At 34.9% G+C, this 20,920-nt stretch overlaps 2 protein-coding genes across 2 annotated transcripts; one reads left to right on the top strand and one right to left on the bottom strand.

The window, feature by feature from the left end:
* Positions 1-5,586: 5,586 nt before the first annotated feature.
* On the top strand, positions 5,587-10,999 carry LOC121236112. Its single transcript, XM_041132618.1, has 6 exons — positions 5,587-5,867; positions 6,829-7,042; positions 7,176-7,234; positions 7,335-9,191; positions 9,938-10,091; positions 10,185-10,999. The coding sequence occupies exons 2-6, from the start codon at positions 6,913-6,915 to the stop codon at positions 10,850-10,852; spliced, it is 2,868 nt and encodes a 955-aa protein (XP_040988552.1). The 5' UTR covers positions 5,587-5,867; positions 6,829-6,912; the 3' UTR covers positions 10,853-10,999.
* Positions 11,000-14,424: 3,425 nt separating this feature from the next.
* Positions 14,425-16,942, bottom strand: LOC121238534 (transcription factor MYB111-like). The gene is made up of 3 exons (XM_041135483.1): positions 16,768-16,942; positions 16,465-16,594; positions 14,425-14,992 (listed from the first exon to the last, which is right to left on the bottom strand). Exons 1-3 carry the CDS (start codon positions 16,907-16,909, stop codon positions 14,425-14,427), a joined length of 840 nt encoding a protein of 279 aa, XP_040991417.1. The 5' UTR covers positions 16,910-16,942.
* Positions 16,943-20,920: the final 3,978 nt, after the last annotated feature.

Here is a 20,920-nt window from a genome sequence, read left to right as displayed (position 1 = left end):
TTATGTTTGATTATTTATTATATTGTGTTTGGTGGTCTTTATTACTCAATAACAGATGGAAGAAGATTCTGTGAGTTGTAATGTCGGTACAACCCAAGGGGTTGGTGGTGACTCCTCTTCTATTCCAGTGGATGTGGAGGAGCATGAGAGTCTTCCAACCCCTTCATCCATATATACACAACATCCTACCCATTCCTTCCCACCTTTATCTAAGAAATCCAGAAAAAATACCTAGTAACCAATCGGTGGTATGTGAATACTACTAAAGTGCAACCTATTAACCACGATAACCCAAAAGCTCAGTGCAATTATTGCGCTAAGTTATACAATTGCCACTACAAGAATGACACTTCATCTATGATACACTACCTCCAGAATGCATATGAAACTTCTATTCTTTGAGTTAAAAGAATTGGAAAAAGTCAACCCTCTAGTGTTAAGAGGGATGTGGTGGGAAGAGTGTGTAGCCCACAAGGTCTAGTGAAGTATGATGTATAAAAACTTAGGGTGCCAACTGCTAAGTTTTTTATTATGCGTGAATTGTCTTTTAGGCTAGTGGAGCACATATGGTTTGTTGAGTTTGGCTGATTTAGAGTTTTAATTTACTTTACCATCCCGAATCACTCTAAAAAGAGATTGTATTAAGCTGTATAACAAAGAGAATATACAGCTATAGAAATTGTTGGAGGGTATTAGACTTGGGATTGTATGAATAGGGTGTTGATAAGATTTTGACCATCATAATTGAAAATGCCTCCTCATATGATGTTTATATTGATTACATAAGGAGGAGAATAAAAGATAATGATTGTACTATATTGGGTGTTGAATTTCTTCACATGCGGTGTGTTGCCCATATATTGAATCTGATTGTTATGGATGTCTTGAACGATGTTTATGAATTTGTAACAAAGATTAGGGATGCCGTTAGGTATGTGAAATCTTCGCCGTCAAGATTTGCCAAGTTCAAGGCTTGTGCGGCAAAGGAAAAGATCAGTGGGAGGATGATTTGCTTGGATGTTCCTACTCGATGAAACTCTACATATTTGATGTTGAGTACAACTGGAAAACATAAACAAGTATTTGAACAATATGTGTTTGTGGATGAACAATTTGTGAACCCTACTTGTGATGATTGGAAAAATGCACGGATTTTTATAGAATTGCTAACAATTTTTTATGATGTTACATTGAACATTTCTAGTTCTTTGTATGTAACGACTAATGTATATTTTGAGCAACTTTGCACAATTGAAGATGCATGAAATGATATGTGCTTGAGTAATGATATTATCACTAGTACCGTGGGTATAAATATAAGAAGTAAGTATGACAAGTATTGAGATAGCACAAATAGGCTCAATTCGATGATATATGTTACTTTTGTGCTTAATCTACGATATAAAATGATGGCAATGAAGTTTTGGTTGCAAAAGTGCAAAGGGTATGAGTTGGCAGATAAGATAGAGGATAAGGTTAAACTCATTTTAGGCCGCTTGATCGAGCAGTATAACACAGTTCGTGTGATTAGTGGGGGCAATTCTAATGTGGCTCAAGGAAGGCCAAGCACTACTAATACAAATATTGGCAATGAGCTGGTGCCGCCTCCGACTAAATTTTGGAACATGTTCACCAAATACCTTGAGGAGTAGGATGTTATGAAGTTCAGATTAGAGTTAGAGGGGTATTTATCTAAGGCGTGTGTAAAAGACTCGCTCGGTTTTGATATCTTAGATTGGTAGAGAGTTAATGCTGTCAATTATCATGTCCTTGCTGAGCTAGCACGTGATGTGTTAGTCACCCTTGTTTTCACTGTTGTCTCGGAGACTGCATTTAGTACTGGAGGACGCATATGGGATCCTGTTAGGAGTTCATTATCTCCAGAAACTGTTGAAGCCCTCATTTGCATCCAAAATTAGTTAAGGACCAAACCAATTGATATTCGAGAGTTGGAAGAATACATACAGTCGATGGACTTTGAAAGTAAGTTTGAAACTTGAAATATTTTTTTTTAATATCTATCTAACTCAGTTTTTAATATTTTTTTAGATGATTATCTAATTTCATCTTCAACTGAGCTACTGTTGTGAGTCTTCCTTTCCATTAATGCTGAAAAATTTAGAATCTGTTACGAGTGAATATGTTCTTCAATAGAGGTATTAGTATTATATATGCAATGACTATGTTTTGTCACTATGGAAAGAGACTATACGAATGAGTTTGGTTCTTCATTTATTGTGTATATATATATATATATATATATATATATATATATACACACATATGCATCTAATTATGTCTATATCTATGTGTCCTCGTTCAGGTTTACCAATTTAAAAAAAACCAGCTTTATTGCCTCTTGTTTTCTACCAACTTTGAAGACGTAAAAGGTAGGGAATTGTATAGGCAGTGCTGCCAATACAAAGTAAAAGGTTGGGAATTATTTTCCAACATTAATCACATTCAGTTGACTGTTGAATCAGTATATATTTTCTTATCTCATTGATGATTGATTTTGTAGATTGGAGATTTGAGAATTTCATTGGTGCAGCAAATCCAAATGAAGATCAGGGCCCAAAACTTGAAGATTTCTTAGGTTGTTGTTACTCCAGCTCTCCACCTGATGAAACCAAAGTCTACTGCCAAATCCTGGAGGATCATGACCAAAACAATGTCTCCAAAATCAAAATAATTCATATATCGTAATTTTTTATTTTATAATGTAATGTATAAATACAAAATAATGTAGTGAATTGTATTGTATGTTGCATGCATTTTTACATGATGAATATTGTATATATTTTATTTTGCATGAATTTAGTTAAAATGGTAATTAGTTTCTAACTTTAGTTCTTTTGAATATTTTGTATTTTTATGCAGTAGAACCGAACTCGTATTCTCTGAGAGTCAGATTTGACATGAAGAGGAGATCATATATATATATATATATAGGTACTGTTTTTATATTTATATTTTCTTTTGCATGCATTTGGTTAAAATTAATAACATATAGGCTTTTCTTAAAAAAAAAAATCAGGTACAAGACGGAACTTAGATTCATCTGGATTCTGGCCCAGGCTTGAAATCCGAGTTCTGGACCAGGTATATCTAGGTACCCAGTCCAGAACTCGGATGATAGTCCTAATTCGGTGAGAACAAGCTATTTCAACCGGTCAAATTTGTCAATTAGTTTTAGCTGGCTAAATAATTTTTTCAAATATTTTATTCAAAGTTTTTTGGTAGGCATCCCTTTTCATTCTCTTTCCTTCTTCATTCATCAAGATTGTGCTTGGTTATTTCTAAAATTTTCTCATAGAGCAAAGTCAGGTGTTTGTGTATTTATCTTTTTTGAAACCAGGAAGGAGTTGCTAGGTGCTTAATTAGAAGGAGAAACAAAAAAACACTAGAAGCTTCAAATAGATGGTTGTGTTCTCTCTGCTCTTCACATGATCACCATTTTTTTTTTATCTTATCTCTACAACTTTCCTTTCTCTTTCCATGCTTGTAGTTTTCATTTGCTTTCTTTTCTATCTGCTCGTGCAATCTTTGTTAGATGCAATATTTAAAATTTTTAGTTTGAATGAAATCTTTATCATGGTTATTGCATTTAAGGCCAGGGAAAGATAGGTCTTGTTTGATTTACACTTCCCTGCAAATTATTTTTGTATATCACCCAAACAGAGCTCCAGATACCTATTTATCGTGCAATAATACAATCGCATACCATGTACCAAATGAACTTGTATGAAACTTGTTTATTTGAAACTTGTACCTAGCATTACTCATTAATTAATTTGGTTCAATAAGTTGAGAAAATGATAAATCCAGGAAAGGTTATTGAACTTACTATGATGAAATGGTCAGTGCGGAGAAAATTATATCATTTCCATCCTTTAACCACTTCGTATTCTATAATGTACATTTTAAATTATCAAAATTGATCATACATTACACCTTTTAACTATGATCATGAACTATCAAATAGCACTATCAACCACTTCTGGTCTTTAAATGGGATGATATATAGTTTTTGGCGCAGATTGCAAAACATCGTTTGATAAGATTGAGTAATGTTAGATATAGTTGTGGAATGCGCAAGCATGGCACGATCTTTTTGAAAAAGAACACGGTCTATTATTAAAAAATTAATTTTTGTTTTCACATGAATCTCATATTTACTTACTTTTTCTAAAAGGATTGCGCGGCGTTTGCGCACTTCACAACTGCAAATATCATTTCTCTTAACTTATATATGACGATCACTTATCAATTAGGATCTTAAATCCTATATATCTCATAATCCATCTTAACCTAATTACTACCATATATCGCTTTTCGATTCGTATCATAGACTACAAAAAGACATTATAAGGATGAAACAGGCCCAAAAAAAGACATTATAGTACTCTTCCAAACCCATGTCTAGACAAAAAAAAAATTCGAAATTTCCTAACTTCATCTGTGTTTGGTTGCATGAGGGAAATTTTTTGTCTTTATGTTGTTATTTCAGAAGAAAAAAGCATAGAAAAGAAAACTAACCATGCATCATGACTGCACGAAAGGTTGCATGCATGTGAAATTATGATGTGTAGCTTGCATGCATGCATGCATGCACATGCTTCATCTTTAAAAAATTGAAAAGTACTTAATTCAAATATTCTCTTGACCTCCTTGCTTTGCTTACCTTCTTATGTAAGCTGCCAAAATGGGCATCCTCATGACGTTTGTTTTATTACATTAGTACAAGCATGATATTATTATCATTATTATTTGGTCTTGACAATATATATATATATATATATATATATATATTTCGCATATATATATATATACACAACGGCTAGGTAGACAGGTTATTATGCTTATCATCTACCTGCAGATACTGTACACTTGTTTATTTAAAAAAGAAAAGAAAAGAAGGTACCATACACTTGAGGGAATGATATCATCATTTTTATAAAGTGGGTCAAACAAAAATAAAATAATAATAATTGTCAAGCACCTCACAGCAAGTCTAAATTTTGATTAGAATTTAAAATTTGGCTATAGTTAAAATTTTTAAAGAGATTAGTTCATGTTGGACTAGCCATTCTACAGTTAAATAGTAATATAATATTATATATTTTAATAATATTTTAAAAAATTAATATTTTATAAATACACTTGTATTAATATTAAAATTTAATATTTTGTAAATATACTTGTATTTAATATTTAATATTTTGTATTAATATTAAAAAAAATAGTTAAATATAAAAATCAAAAAATTTTTATTTCATATTTGGACTTGGACTTAGCATGCCAATTGCTCTTAATATACTTGTTGGATAATAAAATAGATAATGAGCGAAAGGGGAATATAAATATTTCTCTAAAAAAAAAAAAAAAGGTCCGTTGCGAATCAATTGTCTCCCCCATCCTACGTGCCTCCTTGCGTGATTTTATCATCCTTTCCAAGGACAGTCATTCAAAGTTCAGAATTTGAAAATCCATCCCTCTCCGGAGAGAGAAAGAGAGACGTTACGAACTTTTATAATAAAAAATATTTAAAATTATTTTTATTTTTACTTTTTAAACACACAAACGGCAAACCTGAGTGTTCTGTTTCCATTTAATGCTTGAACTATGCGACGACCTTCGCTCTGCAATCATATACCCTCTCACTTCTCTCCGAAGCTGACCCAGAAATATTTAAATTTGTTTTTATTTTTTATTTTTTTTAGTCCATCTCTCTTAAAGTTCTGTGCAAAATCTTAATTCCTTCGCCTCAGAGACCCCATTCACCCCTTTCCCCACCCACCAAAGTTTTGTTGCATTTATGGTGGTGAGAAAAGCAGAGATCGGCAGGCATTTCTCATTGCTTCAATGTAAGTATTTCTTTTTACCTTTCCTGAGAAATTTGGGTTTTTAATTTTTTTTTGACTGAGATTTGTGGGTTTGACTTGGTTACTTCTTTGCTTCCTTAGAGATAAAGGGCTTGTATTATTTTCTTTCGCTTTAGTGGATTCATGGGTTTGTGGGGGTGGCGTTTGGTTGACGACGAAATGTAGGAAACTGGGAAAAGATTGATCATCTGTGAATGCTATAGTTTTTAAAACCTCGGCTCACATAACTGATATCCACAACCGTGTAATATATTGCAGAAGATGTTCACAATTTCGTGTACATATATATAGATCGTGGAATTTTCTCTTGGTTTGCTTCTATCTCGTTTCTTAGACAAATCAAATGGTGTTTTATACTTCATTTTTGCTTAAGCTAGAGAGAGATATTTGAGATTTTGGTATTTGGTTGGCCGAGTCCAGGGATGCATTTAGTGGCTTCATGTTCATGGGATGCTGAGCAAATGCAAGATCAAATTGTATTGATTTTGATTTAGAAATAGTTATTTCCTGTTGTTGACAGTACTGCAAATCTAATGAAACATAAGGGATTTTTGCTGGATCTTATGTTTCTGTTTCCTCTTTCGTGAGTTTTGTTAGTTCTCTCTTTGCCATTCAACATTTATGACCTTTACCCTACCATAATAATAAACAGAAAAAGGTAGGAACAACAGGTTCAATTTTAAAGTTTAGGTCATCTGATATAAAAATCTTTTCAACAGTTCAGAATATATATGTGGTATTTGGAAAATCATCATCCAAAGTTCCCCTTCCACTTCAGGGTTGACTAGTATTTTCTATTATTAGGACTTCCATATGAGTGTGTAACGTGTTGGGCGTGTTTGTTGTGATTACCTATTAGAAAAGAGAAACCCTTTTTAGAAGTAATTTAAGTCATGCAACAGGGTAGAAGAGTATAAATTTATTTTGTTTGATCATGTTGCAGATGGATTTTGGTTGGCGAAGGGAAATTTGATGCTCCTCTTGATTCTGCAACCATAAACATTGAATTAGCCTTTTCATTTTCTGCATGAGAAAAATGGGAGTGGAGAAAGAAGGTTCAAAAAGTGGAGGTGGTTATGCAGGCAGCTTCTTTCACCTATTTGACTGGACTGCCAAATCGCGGAAGAAGTTGTTCACAAACAAGTCAGATTTACCTGGTAGAAGTGTATTCCGCCCTACTAAGATATTCAATATCAAATATCTGAGTCACTGTGCAGAACATAATTTTCTTTATATGATTTTTTCTTTCATGGCTATATATACTTATATTTTTTTTTCCTTTCTGTGCAGAGCATTCCAAACAGGGAAAGAAAAGCGATGGCAACTTGCCAATGACACGGCTCCATCTGGTGAGAATGTGGCTAGTTAGGGTTTTATTTTTCAAGATCTTAATACTTGAACATCATAACTTAATTTCAGACAGTCTTCTGATTCTTCTGATTTGTCCAGATAGGTGAAGATGAAACTGGAGCAGGGTCAAGTATCAAAGGAAGTAGCGATTTTAGTTGTGCCTCGTCAGTTACAGATGAAGGATGTGGAAGTAGGGCCCCTGGAGTAGTTGCCAGGCTTATGGGACTAGAATCCTTACCCACATTGAATTCTTCTGAGCCCTACTCCACGCCATATTTTGACACTCATTCACTTCAAGATGCTCATTATCCCACGAATTATTTTGATTATCATCATGACCCCCAGATAATGCATTCTGGAAATCTGCTGAATAAGGTGGAGGGCCCTGCACGGAACTTTGTGGAGTCAAAACCCCCAAAGAAGCTAAGCAGGCCAATTGAGAAGTTCCAAACTGAAATATTGCCTCCTAAATCAGCTAAATCTATTCCGAGTACGCACCACAAGCTTTTGTCCCCTATCAAGAGTCCTGGCTTTGTTCCCACAAAGAATGCTGCTCACATAATGGAAGCAGCTGCAAGAATTATTGACCCTGGACCTCAAGCTGCCACCAAAGCCAAATTGCCTCTGGTAGGTTCTTCGTCAGTACACTTGAAAGTTCGGGATCTCAAACTGAGAGTGGAGGCCGCCCAAAAAGTGCCAATGGTTGGGTCTTCTTCTGTGAACCTGAAAGTTCAAGATCAAAAGGAGAAAGTCAAAGCTGCTCATAAAACATCCAGGGTTGCAGAAACTTCTCGAAGGCCAGTTGAATCTAACGTTGCCAAGTATCTCAAGGGGCAGTCTATGAACAAGAGCTGGAATGGATCTGTTGATACATCCTTCGGGGCTTCTACTGGCATGGAAGAAGTCTCTTCTGGTTTAGCAAGTAAAACTAAGTCTGTTTCACTTGCAATTCAAGCTAAAGTCAATGTCCAGAAAAGGGAAGGAATAAATTCAGGTACCAGTAGAAGTTTGGTAAGACAGAAAGAACAAAGTGAGGTTAGCATAAACCAGCCCTTCAAGAGCCAGCCAATAATCCATAAGAATTTGCCTAAGAAATCTTCTATGCGTAATGCTTCTGGAGTTTTAAGGCAGAATAACCAGAAGCAAAATTGCCTCATAGAAAAAGAAAAATTGCATTCGAAGTCCTCAGTTTCGAACTCCCAGGGTAGAAAAGTGCTTTCTGTGGATTCATCTTATGGGCGTCACAAAAACTTAAGTAAATCCACTGGGAACTCCAAACTTGGATCCAGGAAGCTAGGCTTAGAGGTGGCAGATGGTGATAAAGAAGCTTATTGTAGTGCAAAGAACTTCCCTAGGAAGAAACGAACAATAGATAGGGAATTTCATTTTGAGAAAAATCGGATTGCCGATGATATTTTGAATGGCAACAGTCAGAAGCCAGTCCAATCTAAATCGGTTATCAATCAGGACTTGGGTTGGAGTCAAGACAGCAGAAAGAAAGGTGTTGATGTTGTTTCTTTTACATTCACAGCCCCGCTGACACGATCGATGCATGGTTCTGACACTGCTTGTCAGGTTGCACAGAAAAGTACTGGTAGTTACCTGGATCACCGAGGTAAAAGTATGGCGCTTGACACAGATAGTTTGAGGTTATCTTCACTGGGATACAATGTGATAGGGGGTGATTCTTTGAGTATGCTTTTGGAGCAAAAGTTAAGAGAATTAACTCATGGAGTTGGGTCTTATCCCTGTGACTCGTTGAAAGTTGGGTCAGCTTCTAGTTCTGCATCAGTTGTGCAAGATTCAGTATCCTCTCTTGGTACAGTTAGCTCCAAGCCAAGGTTACCAGATAAGAGACACCAACATGAAATGGATACAGATAAATTTGGTGGAGGATATGACCCTGACTTTTCCTTCACTGATCCTTCTGCCTTCAGATGGAAAAACAAGTTTCAGGTACATGATTCTCATTAATCATTTCATGGAAAAACTCTTTTTGGTGATTCTTTACCTATTCTGCTTATTGCGGTTGTAGATCTTAATAATGCTAAATACAAATAATCTATTATGTTGCATTTGAGATGCAATGATTTTTTAGTTACATATTTGAGCAATCAAATCTCTTATTTTATATACCAGAAGAATTGTTCAGAAAAAAGGAAAAATAAAACCAATTTTTAGAGACAGACAATACCTTTTAGAAGGAATCTGTTTGGTTTTGCCGGACTGCAATTGTCTAACTTGCCACATACGACCATTCGGTGAGTGCCTTGTCCTGTCTTTGTTGTGGCCACACTGACTGATTATTAGGGTTCTTGCCTAATAATCATCATGTGTGGTTCATGTGCGGTACAATTTCAAGTTGTCTATGGGGTTTTATTGTTTGCAGTGAGACTCCAACTTTTAGCAAGCTATTAAAGTTAAAACCGAGTTCTTGTAGTGTTCCAAAATTTAGATCTTAACCGTGTGACCATTAGAGGTCATATCCATTTTCTGACTTAGTTATGTTATTTTAATATTTTTTAAAATATTGCTACTCTTTTGAGCATTGTGGTTGCAGTTTTGTTACCAGTTGTCTCAGTAATGCCATAAAGAGCTCAACTCCCCTCCCTTCCCCCAATTTTCTTTCCATGTCAAAGCTTAATCAGTTCCAATTAGTCCGATTTCATCCAATTTAATTAACATGGAAGCAATATCATCAGGGAGTTGATGAGATGGACGGATGTAACAGCAATCTTGTTGAAGCTGGTCAATTTTCTGGGGGCCGACATCCTAGTCCGGTCTCTATTCTAGAGCCTTCCTTTTCAACTGAAAGTTGCGACTCTTCAGTCAGCACCGATAGCAATAGTGTGGAAGGTACAAGGAGCATTCCTTTATTATGCTTACAGATTCAGTTGTTTTATCTCATGCTTTTGTTCAGCAATGCTAAGCTTTCACAATCACTTTCAGGAAGCAGGATGTTTTCATCTGTTCAAGCTCAGGCGGTTCTTGGTTTGAGCTCATTGAAGAAGTTCCATTCGGTAGAACCTGATGCAGAATTGTCAGATTCAGCTTCTTCCATATCGACTGGAACTGTGGCAGAAAAATATACAGCCATGTCAGTTTTGACAGGACTTGCTAGATCAAGGCAATGGGAAATAGATTATGTGAAGGAGATACTTTGTAATGTGGACTTGATGTTCAAGGACTTTGCATTGGGTCAGGCCAGTGAGATTATAAACCCTCATCTTTTTGATCAGTTGGAAAGTCGAAAAATACGGTGGGAAAGAGAGAGTGGTGTGTCTAGGCAAAGTCGGAAGGTCTTGTTTGATTGTGTGAGGGAATGCCTGGATTTGAGATGTGGGCGATATGTTGGCGGGGGCTATGGAACGTGGGTAAAAGGGGTAGCAACAATGAAAAGAAAGGAGTTGTTAGCAGCAGAAGTGTGCAAGGAGATTTCCAGTTGGAGAAGCATGGGAGACTGTATGGTTGATGAACTTGTAGACAAGGACATGAGCAGCCAATGCGGAAGATGGCTGGACTTCCAGTTTGATGCATTTGCACTCGGGGTTGAGGTTGAAGGCGAAATACTTGTTTCTTTGGTTGACGAGGTGGTTGCTGATATCTTGCAGCTTTAGTGCGATAAGAACCATTATTTTTTTACCACCATTGTTAACTATATATGAACATGCGTCGTTTTTTCCAGAATGTATTCTCTTTCTTGAAAAGAAGTCTTTACATGATTCTTCATTTTTCAGCTCCATTCAATGCATTCTGATTCTTCATCAAGTCTTTATTCTCGACACAAGGCAGGATAGAATGGAACAATAGATGTTGGTCAACCCATACTTTCAGCTAGGAATGGCAATATGTGACACGACCTGTTAATCCAATACGAACACGATACGATAAAAGCGAGTTATGGTTTAACTTTAACAGGTTCGGGTCAAAACGGATTGATCCATTAAGACACAATTGCTTAACAGGTCACTAACGGGTCAATCCGTTATGACCTGTTAAGAAAATTAAATTTACCTTTATACCCTTGGACCTAAAGGGCAAGGAGGACGCTTCACTTCCTTCTTCAAATTCTAAATTTGTTTAGAACTGTATTTTTTATTTTTTTTATTATATTTGAGATTGTAACATTAATATATTTACATTGTATGTTTTGTTTATTATATTTGGGATGTAATTTTAATAATGAATATTATTACAAATTGTGTGGATCATATTTGTTTGGATTGTAATTTTAGACTTGTAGTTAGTTTTTTTATTTTTTATAGATATTATTTATATAAAATCAATTAAGTCAAACGGGTCGTGTCGTGTTGTATCGTGTCTGTTCAACCCCTTAACGTAAACGGGTTGAAACGGAACGGGTCGGGTCATGTCGTGTCATGTTGTATCAATTTATTTCTTATTCATTAACGGGTCATAATGAGTCGTGTCGTGTCAACCAGTTACCTTACCGTGTCGTGTTCGAGTTTGAAATTTTGATACAAAATCCTTAACGAGTCGTGTCGTGTCAACCCGTTACCTTATCGTGTCGTGTTCGAGTTTAAAATTTTGACATGAAATCCTTAACGGGCCGTGTTCGTGTTAACCCGTTAAATGTAATGTACATATTTTGACACGACACGAATACGGCCTATTAACACGATTTGACACTCCTACTTTCAGCAGTGTCGACGAAATTAGTGCAATTATGTTGTTACGATAAACTTTTCTAACACTACATGGTAACGTACATGTAAGGAAGACTAATCTACTTTACAACCACTTAAAAAAGTGAACTCCACTAAAAGAAAAATTGTAAAAAAACCTATTCTTTATTTTATAAATTACTTATATTTGACTTATTTATTTGAGATTTGTACTTATTATTACTCTTATTCACATTTTATGTATGCTTACGGACAGTACTATTTAGCTTGACTTTTATCAGCCTCCCATAAACAAGTCAACATCTTGTCACCTTCATCAGACACTGCCCATTGGTTATGACATCCAACACCATCTACCCAATTCCTACCCAACCATTCATCATCATTAATAGAGGAAGAGCAAGCATAGCACTCCCCACCATCAGCACTTGAGCTAATCAGAACAATACTACTCTCCTTAATTTCCTCACTTGTGAAGTACTCTTGTTCTGTTCCCAAGGCTGCATTCACTCCCTTTTCTCTTGGCTCCTCAGAAGCCACGTTACCCACTAGGATTTGCACACTTTCCAGAATATGTATAAGAGCATTAGTATTGGATTGATCGTAGGGCTGGGCAAAATTTCAGAAATTTCGACTCCGACCGACATCCGCTCCGATGGAGTCGGAGTGGTCGGATTTCGGAGTCGGAGTTGGAGTTCGGAGCTCCATGGAGCTCCGAATTCCGACTCCGAATTATTTTAACAAAACCCAGATATAAAACGACGTCGTTTTACATCTGGGGTTTTGTTAAAAAAATATAAACGACGCCGTCCCACTTAATGTGGGATGGCGTCGTTTATGGAACGGAGGGGGCCAAAACGCAGGAGCCCCCTTCTTTCTTCCTTCTCAGTTCTCAGTTCTCTGTTCTCTCGCGTGACCTCGTCTGCTGCGTCCGCAACTCCGCAATCTGCTATCATGCTGCGTCTCACGTCGCTCTCACGTCTCGCGTCTCCGTTGCCACCGTTCGTTGTTGCTCCTCCGTACGACTTTAAGCCGAGCTTCAGCCTACGGTGAGAGTGACGGGTTCCGAACTTTTGAGCCCTAGAATTAAATTTAGTAGTTTAATTAATTAATTTTATGTAAACGTCTCTCACTCTCTTATGAATTGATATTTTGTTGTGATTCCTATGAATTGATTTTGTAAATTTGTAGTAAGGAAATGTGTTTAATGAAATGTATGATGGATTTGTATGTTTTGTATGCATGCATAGTGTTTGATAAAATGTGTAAGAGATCTTCTCAACACGTGAACACTGTGTTTTTTTTTTACAAGTATCAATATGTGCATATTGATATTTGGGATGAATCTTAGACTTGCAAACGAAGGGGAAAATAGAAAAGGGAAATCAAAAGAAAAAGAAGAGGTTTAGGAATATATTATAGAGACATACATATTATGGAAATAGAAAGGAGAGGAGCACAAACAATACATCCATTAATTCGACTTTTTAGAGACAAAAGCAAACTAATCCCCTCCCCCCCCCCCCCCCCCCCCCCCCCCCCCCCCCAAAAAAAAAAAAAATTAACTGCCAAAATCTAAATCCCATCAATTTGTAGTGCACCCAAGGGTTAAAGTCAGTTAAAAATTTGTGTAATTTTCGACTCATGAATCATGAGCATTTTTAATGCTAAATTTCAGGCGGACATAAAATAAATTAAAGATATAATCAAAATTCAGTAACAAAATCAGAAGGAATATTTAAAGTATTGAAAACTCTTGAATAAACCAAATATGTGTAGATCCTTCACTTATAAAAAAAATATATATGTTGCTGATTTCCGAACAGAGGTCGGAAATTTCATTCAGAGTTGGAGCTCTAACCACCGTTATGAGTTCCGATCGGATGTCAGAGCTCCGACCTCCGATCGGAGTCGGACTCCGACTCCAGTTCGGAGTCGGAGTTGGAGGGGCAATTTGACTCTGATTTTTGTCGGAGTCGGAGGTCGGAAACGACAACTCCGACTCCGTCGGAGTCGGAGCCCACCCCTAATTGATTGTCCTATTCTTCAAATTTTAATTAATATGTAATTTTTTCATTTTTAGCTAATCATTCAAAACTTAAAATCTACATTAGATTAGTCATCACACTCTCTATAATAAAAAAATATTATTATTATTTTTTATTTATATTTTTTTAATTAATTTATATTTTATTTTTATAATCTTCAATAACCTTCAACAATCATATTCATTTTCATTTTCACAATCTAATAATCTATAATATAATAATCTCATATGTATATAGATGATAAAATCTCATATGAAAAAAAATCTCATATCTACAATATAATAATCTCAAAAAATACTTTTAGAATTGCTATAGTTCTTTTCATATTTGAAAAGAAGAATAGATTTACTGTAGTTTATAGTTTGGATAAAAACAATTTAGCTAATTTAATGTAGATCAAATATGGATAATATTTATTAAATTTAAAGATGAAAAGACATTTAACTAATTCAATCCCAATGCTCATAAAGCCGCATTATTTCACCGTCTAGCCATTCATACGGCTCCAATCATTTCTCCGTTCTGGGTCTGAAAGGGACGCAGCACAACTGCACTGTTATCACTCTCGATATTAGGGCTTAACTCTGCTCTTTTACTGCCACCACATTGGCTTAATATCCTTGCCGTGTTGTCCTGGCAAGGACCATGAATGCCAAGGTTTCTTCCGACCACCCATTTCTGTTCTAGGCCCCATGAACCCATGCCCATTGTTGGGTTCTTTTCAACTTGTTCCAAAATGGTACCAGGTAGATCATCTGCTTTTTCTTTGGTGGTTGGATATTCAAGCAACATAGTACTTGTGGGACCACTCTGAGCAGGCTTTGCTAGTGATATTCCAACTGTATTTGAGGATGTGTTCTTGAGCTTTTTCTTATGTGGTCTTGTAGTTGGACATGATCTTCCCCCTCTTGGCTTGCATGCAGCAGCCAGATTGAGAATTGTGGACAGGGATTCATTTTTGGTCCTGGTGAATCTGTATAGCTTTCTGCTTAAGTGAGCGTTCCAGTAGTTCTTTATCTCATTATCTGTTCGTCCCGGTAAATGCCCAGCTATCAAAGACCATCTGCAACAGTAAAATCCAGTATTAATATAAAATATAAGGCAGAAGTATACTTCATTTTCTGATCATTTCATTATGTACTAATTTTCTTTTGTTTTTCTTGTAGTGACATGGAAATGCCTCTAATTTTCACTTGTTCTCAAGTTTAAGTTGTTTTGAGTTATGCTACATACAGTCACTTTTGTATATTTTTTGTGCACTCCATTGATGTGATTGACCAAATGAGTTATTTTATATTAAAAAAAAAGTGATCCAACCAATCATATTAGTGGATTTTGCACAAAAAGTACGTAAAAATGATTGTATATAGATTTTTTGATTATAAAATCAATATTTTGAAAATAGCATTGCTCCAAAGCAAAGTACTCAAGAATTTGTTTACACGCATGCAGGCCAGTTACATTGCTATGGAGTCAAATTACACCCTAAATGCAGTTCCTCTGCTGTCCTAAGGGACTTCTTAATTACTGAGAGACATGAACATGAGCACATTAATTAACTAGTTTAAGCTCAGGGAGTGCTTATATTTAAGGCCATAAAGAGAACTATTCCGAACTACTTTGAGCTCGATCCGAACAAACTCAACTCTGCTTCAAACGAGTTGAGCTCAAATAAATTTAGATTTCTTTATTGAACGAGCTGATCACTCGTATAAACTTAGCTCGAATATCATTCCAATCTCTGTACGTATAGTTTCATTTGTGATAGCATTGATTTAATCTTATAACCACAACATCTAGCCCGCCCTTTTACATGCGTCTATTTGTTCCCTTTTCCCAGCAACAATTACTGCTGATATTAAGATCAGTCGGGAATGGAGTCTGTTAAAGCCGCCTCTTGCATGCATGGCTGGCACACGAAAATGAAACGTCTATTACGTACACAGCCATGGATCATTCTTGCATGACCAAGAATGACATGAGTCAATACCATTTCCATAAAAAGACAAGGTAATTAAACAAGGTAATATTGAAGCTTTGAATGTGACAATTATCAATACCTTTGCCGCTGCATATCATGTTCATACACATGAGATTAGATATATACAAGCTTTTGCATGAGGCTGTACATGTAATTCAGCAAAAAATAAATAAAATGCAGACAATCGACACCTATATATATATATATATATATATATATAATATGCACACACACACACACACATGTATATAGACTGCATATATAGTTTTTTTAAACCAGACTTCCAAGAATTAATTTTAAAATATCTGATCTCTTTCCAGTTGACATAGTCCGAACACAAATTAACAGAGATGGAATTTTTATAGGACGTATATTATACCTTTGATCTCAAACTAATTGATATATAGTAATTATTTAGCTAATTCTAGTACTACTGGTTTTATGATTAATTTATACGCATGCTAATTAATTGCTTTGAGGAAAACATGAAGTACGCACGTACTATATATATATATATATAAATAATGTCCAAGAGTAAATTAAGAACGTCTTACCTATTTCCCAAAGCATTATGCAACTTAACAATGGTTTCTTCCTCAGCAGGCGTGATGTTCCCTCTCTTCAAGTTTGGTCTCAGATAATTTATCCACCTGAGTCTGCAGCTCTTTCCGCACCTTGACAAACCTTCAAAATAAAGCAGTTGAAGAACCTCATACGTACTAATTTTATGATTTTTCGTTTTTTTTTTTTTTTTTTTAAATCTCACATATTTGAGCAGTACTCAGTTTCCAACAGCTTAGCTAGCTACTTGCCATTGTCCACTAAAAAAAAATACAAGAAAAAATGGAAAACAGTACCGGCATCCTCGGGCAAAGTCCTCCAAGAACCTTCACCATTGGTTTGAATGTACTTTGTCAAGATATCGTCTTCTTCAGCTGTCCATCTTCCTTTCTTCAACCCCGCTTTGTCATTACACGGTGCCCTTCCCTTTCTCTCCATATGTATGGACCCTCTGAGAAAGAGCGAGAAAGAGTACTATAGATCATCGCCGCGGGGGGGTTGGGTGGGTACGTTACTTATGAATGCTAGCTACCTGTACGTTTAAGTACTTCTCGAATTATCGTCAAAACAAACAAAAAAAAAAAAAAAAAATGTACTTCTCGAATTATGTTTATATCCTTTACGGTGAAATCTCAGATATTAATCTTGCTTAGAAGCTGTTAGATTAGATCTAATCCCACCCTCCCTTTTATCTTTAATTTTGTTGAACAATTATATATATATATAATATATATTATATATATATATATATATATACTATTATAATAAGTGATTATCTAATTGTAAATAATAATTTTTGTTATTTTTCTGTTAACTTTTCTTATTTTTCCGTTACGTCCGTTGAGTCCTGTTTTATCAAAAGGTTCTTAAAACTTTTGACTATTTGATGTGTAGCTCTCTTGTAGAATTTAATGAAAGATTCTGGTTTACCAAAAGATCAATAAGACTCTTGACCATTTGACGTGTAGTTTCCTTTTAAAATTTAATAAAATATCATGTTTTACCAAAATATCTTTAATATTAAATTAATAATATTCTATTATTATATAGAGAGTAAATAGATAATCTAATATAGATGCAGACTAATGTTCATACTTGTTGAAGTTTATATTAATCTTATTTTTTATCTTTTTTTAATCTTGTATTTTTTTTTCAGATAAATAAGTCATTGCCTTTTTCACTTTTTTTTTTAATTTAAATCTTTATATCAAGTATACCTCGAGACTAAGCAACGGGGACCATTTTTTGTTTCGTAGTGTGTGTATATATATATATATATATATATGGGGCCATTTAATTAATAAGTAGCAGTACTACTACTAGTGTAACGGTACTCAAAAAGAATTTAATTATGGATAGTGCTATTGGGACCGATAGTCCAAACGATAGTGAACTGATGCATTGTATTTTCAGAATTTTATTTTTTTTTTCATTTCTTTCAAGTATTTTTTTTATATTTTTAAATACTTTTTTTTTTTATAGAAAATACATAAATTAAATAATATTCACTTTTTTAATCACTAAGTAAAAAAGAAATTAAAAAAAATAAAAAAAAATCATCGGTTAAACATCGGTAAACCGTCGGTTCAATAAGCATTTCCCTTTAATTATATATGGGGGACATGATGACTTGGGGTTGGCACTTCGGATTGGCGCAAAGCTTTTATTTTCTCATCTAACTTTGGGACAGATGATGCAGTACCTAATTAATAATTGGAAAGCACCCTTGAAGATCAATTTATTTGTATTAATCTAGGGGTTAGGTTGCCCTAGCTAACAGCGCTCTGGCCGTGACAGCTTTGAACCTTGCACATTTCAGCCCCTAATTAGAAGACCATGCCAGGTTCTACCTACTCCACTAAAACCTTTTTGGACTTTTTCTTGGTCTTCCATCTGGTTGAAGTACTGCTTATTGGGGTATTGCTAATTGCATTGGGAACTAAACATTCCATCAATCTTTAATATTTAACCATGAAGACCGTACGTACAAGACATGCACCTCATGCTCACGGTGTTGCTGATCGTAATAAGCTCCATATATAATATTGTAAGTAGAGTGTAACGGATTAGTTTGAATTTAAAGATAAATTGAGATAGTTTGTGAATAGTAGAATAAAAATTAAATTATTTATTATATTTTATGTATAAATTTGAAAAAGATATTTTGAGATTTAAAAATTTTGAATTGTTTATTATATTTTGTATAAAAATTTAAAAAAGTTGTAATTATGAGATGAATTGATATTAGTTGAGGTAGGTTTTGAATGCAAACGAGGCCTATTAACAATATGTAATTAAGGGAGATTGCTTGATTTGGGTAGTGAGAATACTAAAGAATAATAGTAAAAAGTAATAAATAGTAAAAAAATAGATAAAAAGTAATAATAAAGTAAAGAATAATATTTAAAATACTTGAGATACTCTCACTTACCAAATACACCATTGTGTCACCTTGCAAGCTATTGCATTGTTTAAATCTTGAAAAATATTACTTTATCTATTTTATTTATTTCCTCATTGACATTTCAAATATTTTAATTTTTTTTATTTAATAGTTAAGAAAGTAACTAATAATATATTGATATTATATTTATATTTTTTTAAAATAATAAAAAAAATTAAAATAAAATAAAATAAATATTTTAAACCAACGGTCAAAATGAGCGGAGTAGCACCGCTCCTAAATCGTTGGGGTGAACCATGGAATGATCATGCGTGTACGTACTTTGGTAATGACGATTCCAGTACTCATGTAAAATGCATGACTATAAGTGGCTAATTAATGTTGACTTCGACTGAAAACATGGACGTACCATGCATGCATTTTCTCAGAATGTCTATGTCAATCGTGGCAGACTGCATTGAATTGGATGTATGACTGCACACACTTTATTATATAAGAAGAATAAGAGTGTGTAGATGTTGATGTGATTTGAATTGAGTTGAATTGTGATGATAAAATATTATTATAATATTATTTTTTAATATTATTATTATTTTAAAATTTGAAAAAGTTGAATTATTTATTATATTTTGTATTGAAATTTGATAATTAAACGCATCCTAAATATAAATAAAAATTATTATTAAAAATATTTATTTTATACACATGACATAGTATCGTCTAAATCATACATATCTCCAAATGAATATTAAGAATAATTAATTATAAACAGTTATGCACTGAATACAAAATGTATACTGTTATAATAATTTCTCTTAAACATTACTCATAAAAAAAAATTTACTCAACTCTCGGTTCATTAGCACACACATTACACACGTGGCAAACTCGGTTTGTACCCTTCCACCGGTTCTTCCACGCGATCCTCTCCCTCGCCCAGACCACTTTCTCCCTCAACCCTTCTTCTTCTCTGCAAAATCGGGACACTCCCTCGCCCAGGCCTCTCTTCTCCCTCAACCCTTCTTCTTCTCTCACTCGATCCTCTCCCTCGCCCCTTCTCTGCAAAATCGCCCAACCAGAGGTATTGCTGACGAAAACGCTCTGTAAAAGAGTTTATACACTTCGTATAAACACTGCAAAATCGCCGCTTCTCTTCTCCCTCAACCCTTCTTCTTCTCTCTCGCCCACTGCCTCTCTCCTTCAACCCATCTCGCCCAGCTAGCACCCATTACCCATCACCCATCACCCATCACCCATCAACCCATCAACCCTAGACATCGCAGACACAGATTCGCCAAGGTGAGCACCCCTCTCCGTCTCAATCTCTCTCCCTCTCTATGGATTTTGGTACTTTTTTAATCCCCTTTTCTCGTTTTATTTTTTTTCCTTTTTGGTGTCTGATTGAGGAAATGATGGAGAAAATTATCGGTTGATTTTGTGTACCAATGTTCACTGTTTTTTGTAGATTTTGTCTAAGTTTATTGTAGTATACACTGATTATGAAGTTGTTATGAACCTGGTTGGGAAATTGTTGTAATGTGGAAAATGCAATGAATGTAATGAATGAATGCTGTGTTGAATGGATGAATGGAATGGACCTTCTTTTTTTTCTGTTGTGATGTTGAATGGAGTTGCAGCCGTGTATTAAGGAAACCAGAGAAATGTAAGGAAAGGCTTCAGAAATGGAATAAAATCACACAGGGAAGGTGTTTGATAGAAGTTTCCATAGAGTCATACGTATTGTAAGGAAAGGTTCATAACAGAAGTTTGGTTGTGTAGATTTTGGCTAAGTTTTTTGTTTGTGCTTAAGTTGTGTAGATGTGTAGAAATATAATGAATCTGATTTTTTTAGCATATTGTTAGCCAATCCTTTACTGTACAAAACCTGGCTCTAAATCTTAGTGGAAGCAGTTGACAATAGTTTTCCACCTGATCCCCACCCCGTCACTTGGTTAGACCAGATTCTTAATAAGCACAACAAGGAGATAATCAACAAGTCCTTAAATTTTGATGGGCTTTATAATTTCATGGATGGTGGTAGAATC

Source organism: Juglans microcarpa x Juglans regia, chromosome 1D, assembly GCF_004785595.1.
Source record: "Juglans microcarpa x Juglans regia isolate MS1-56 chromosome 1D, Jm3101_v1.0, whole genome shotgun sequence".
Taxonomy (NCBI): domain Eukaryota; kingdom Viridiplantae; phylum Streptophyta; class Magnoliopsida; order Fagales; family Juglandaceae; genus Juglans; species Juglans microcarpa x Juglans regia.
Note: the sequence above shows the minus strand (reverse complement) of the source record. Positions and strands in the feature narration are given on the sequence as shown.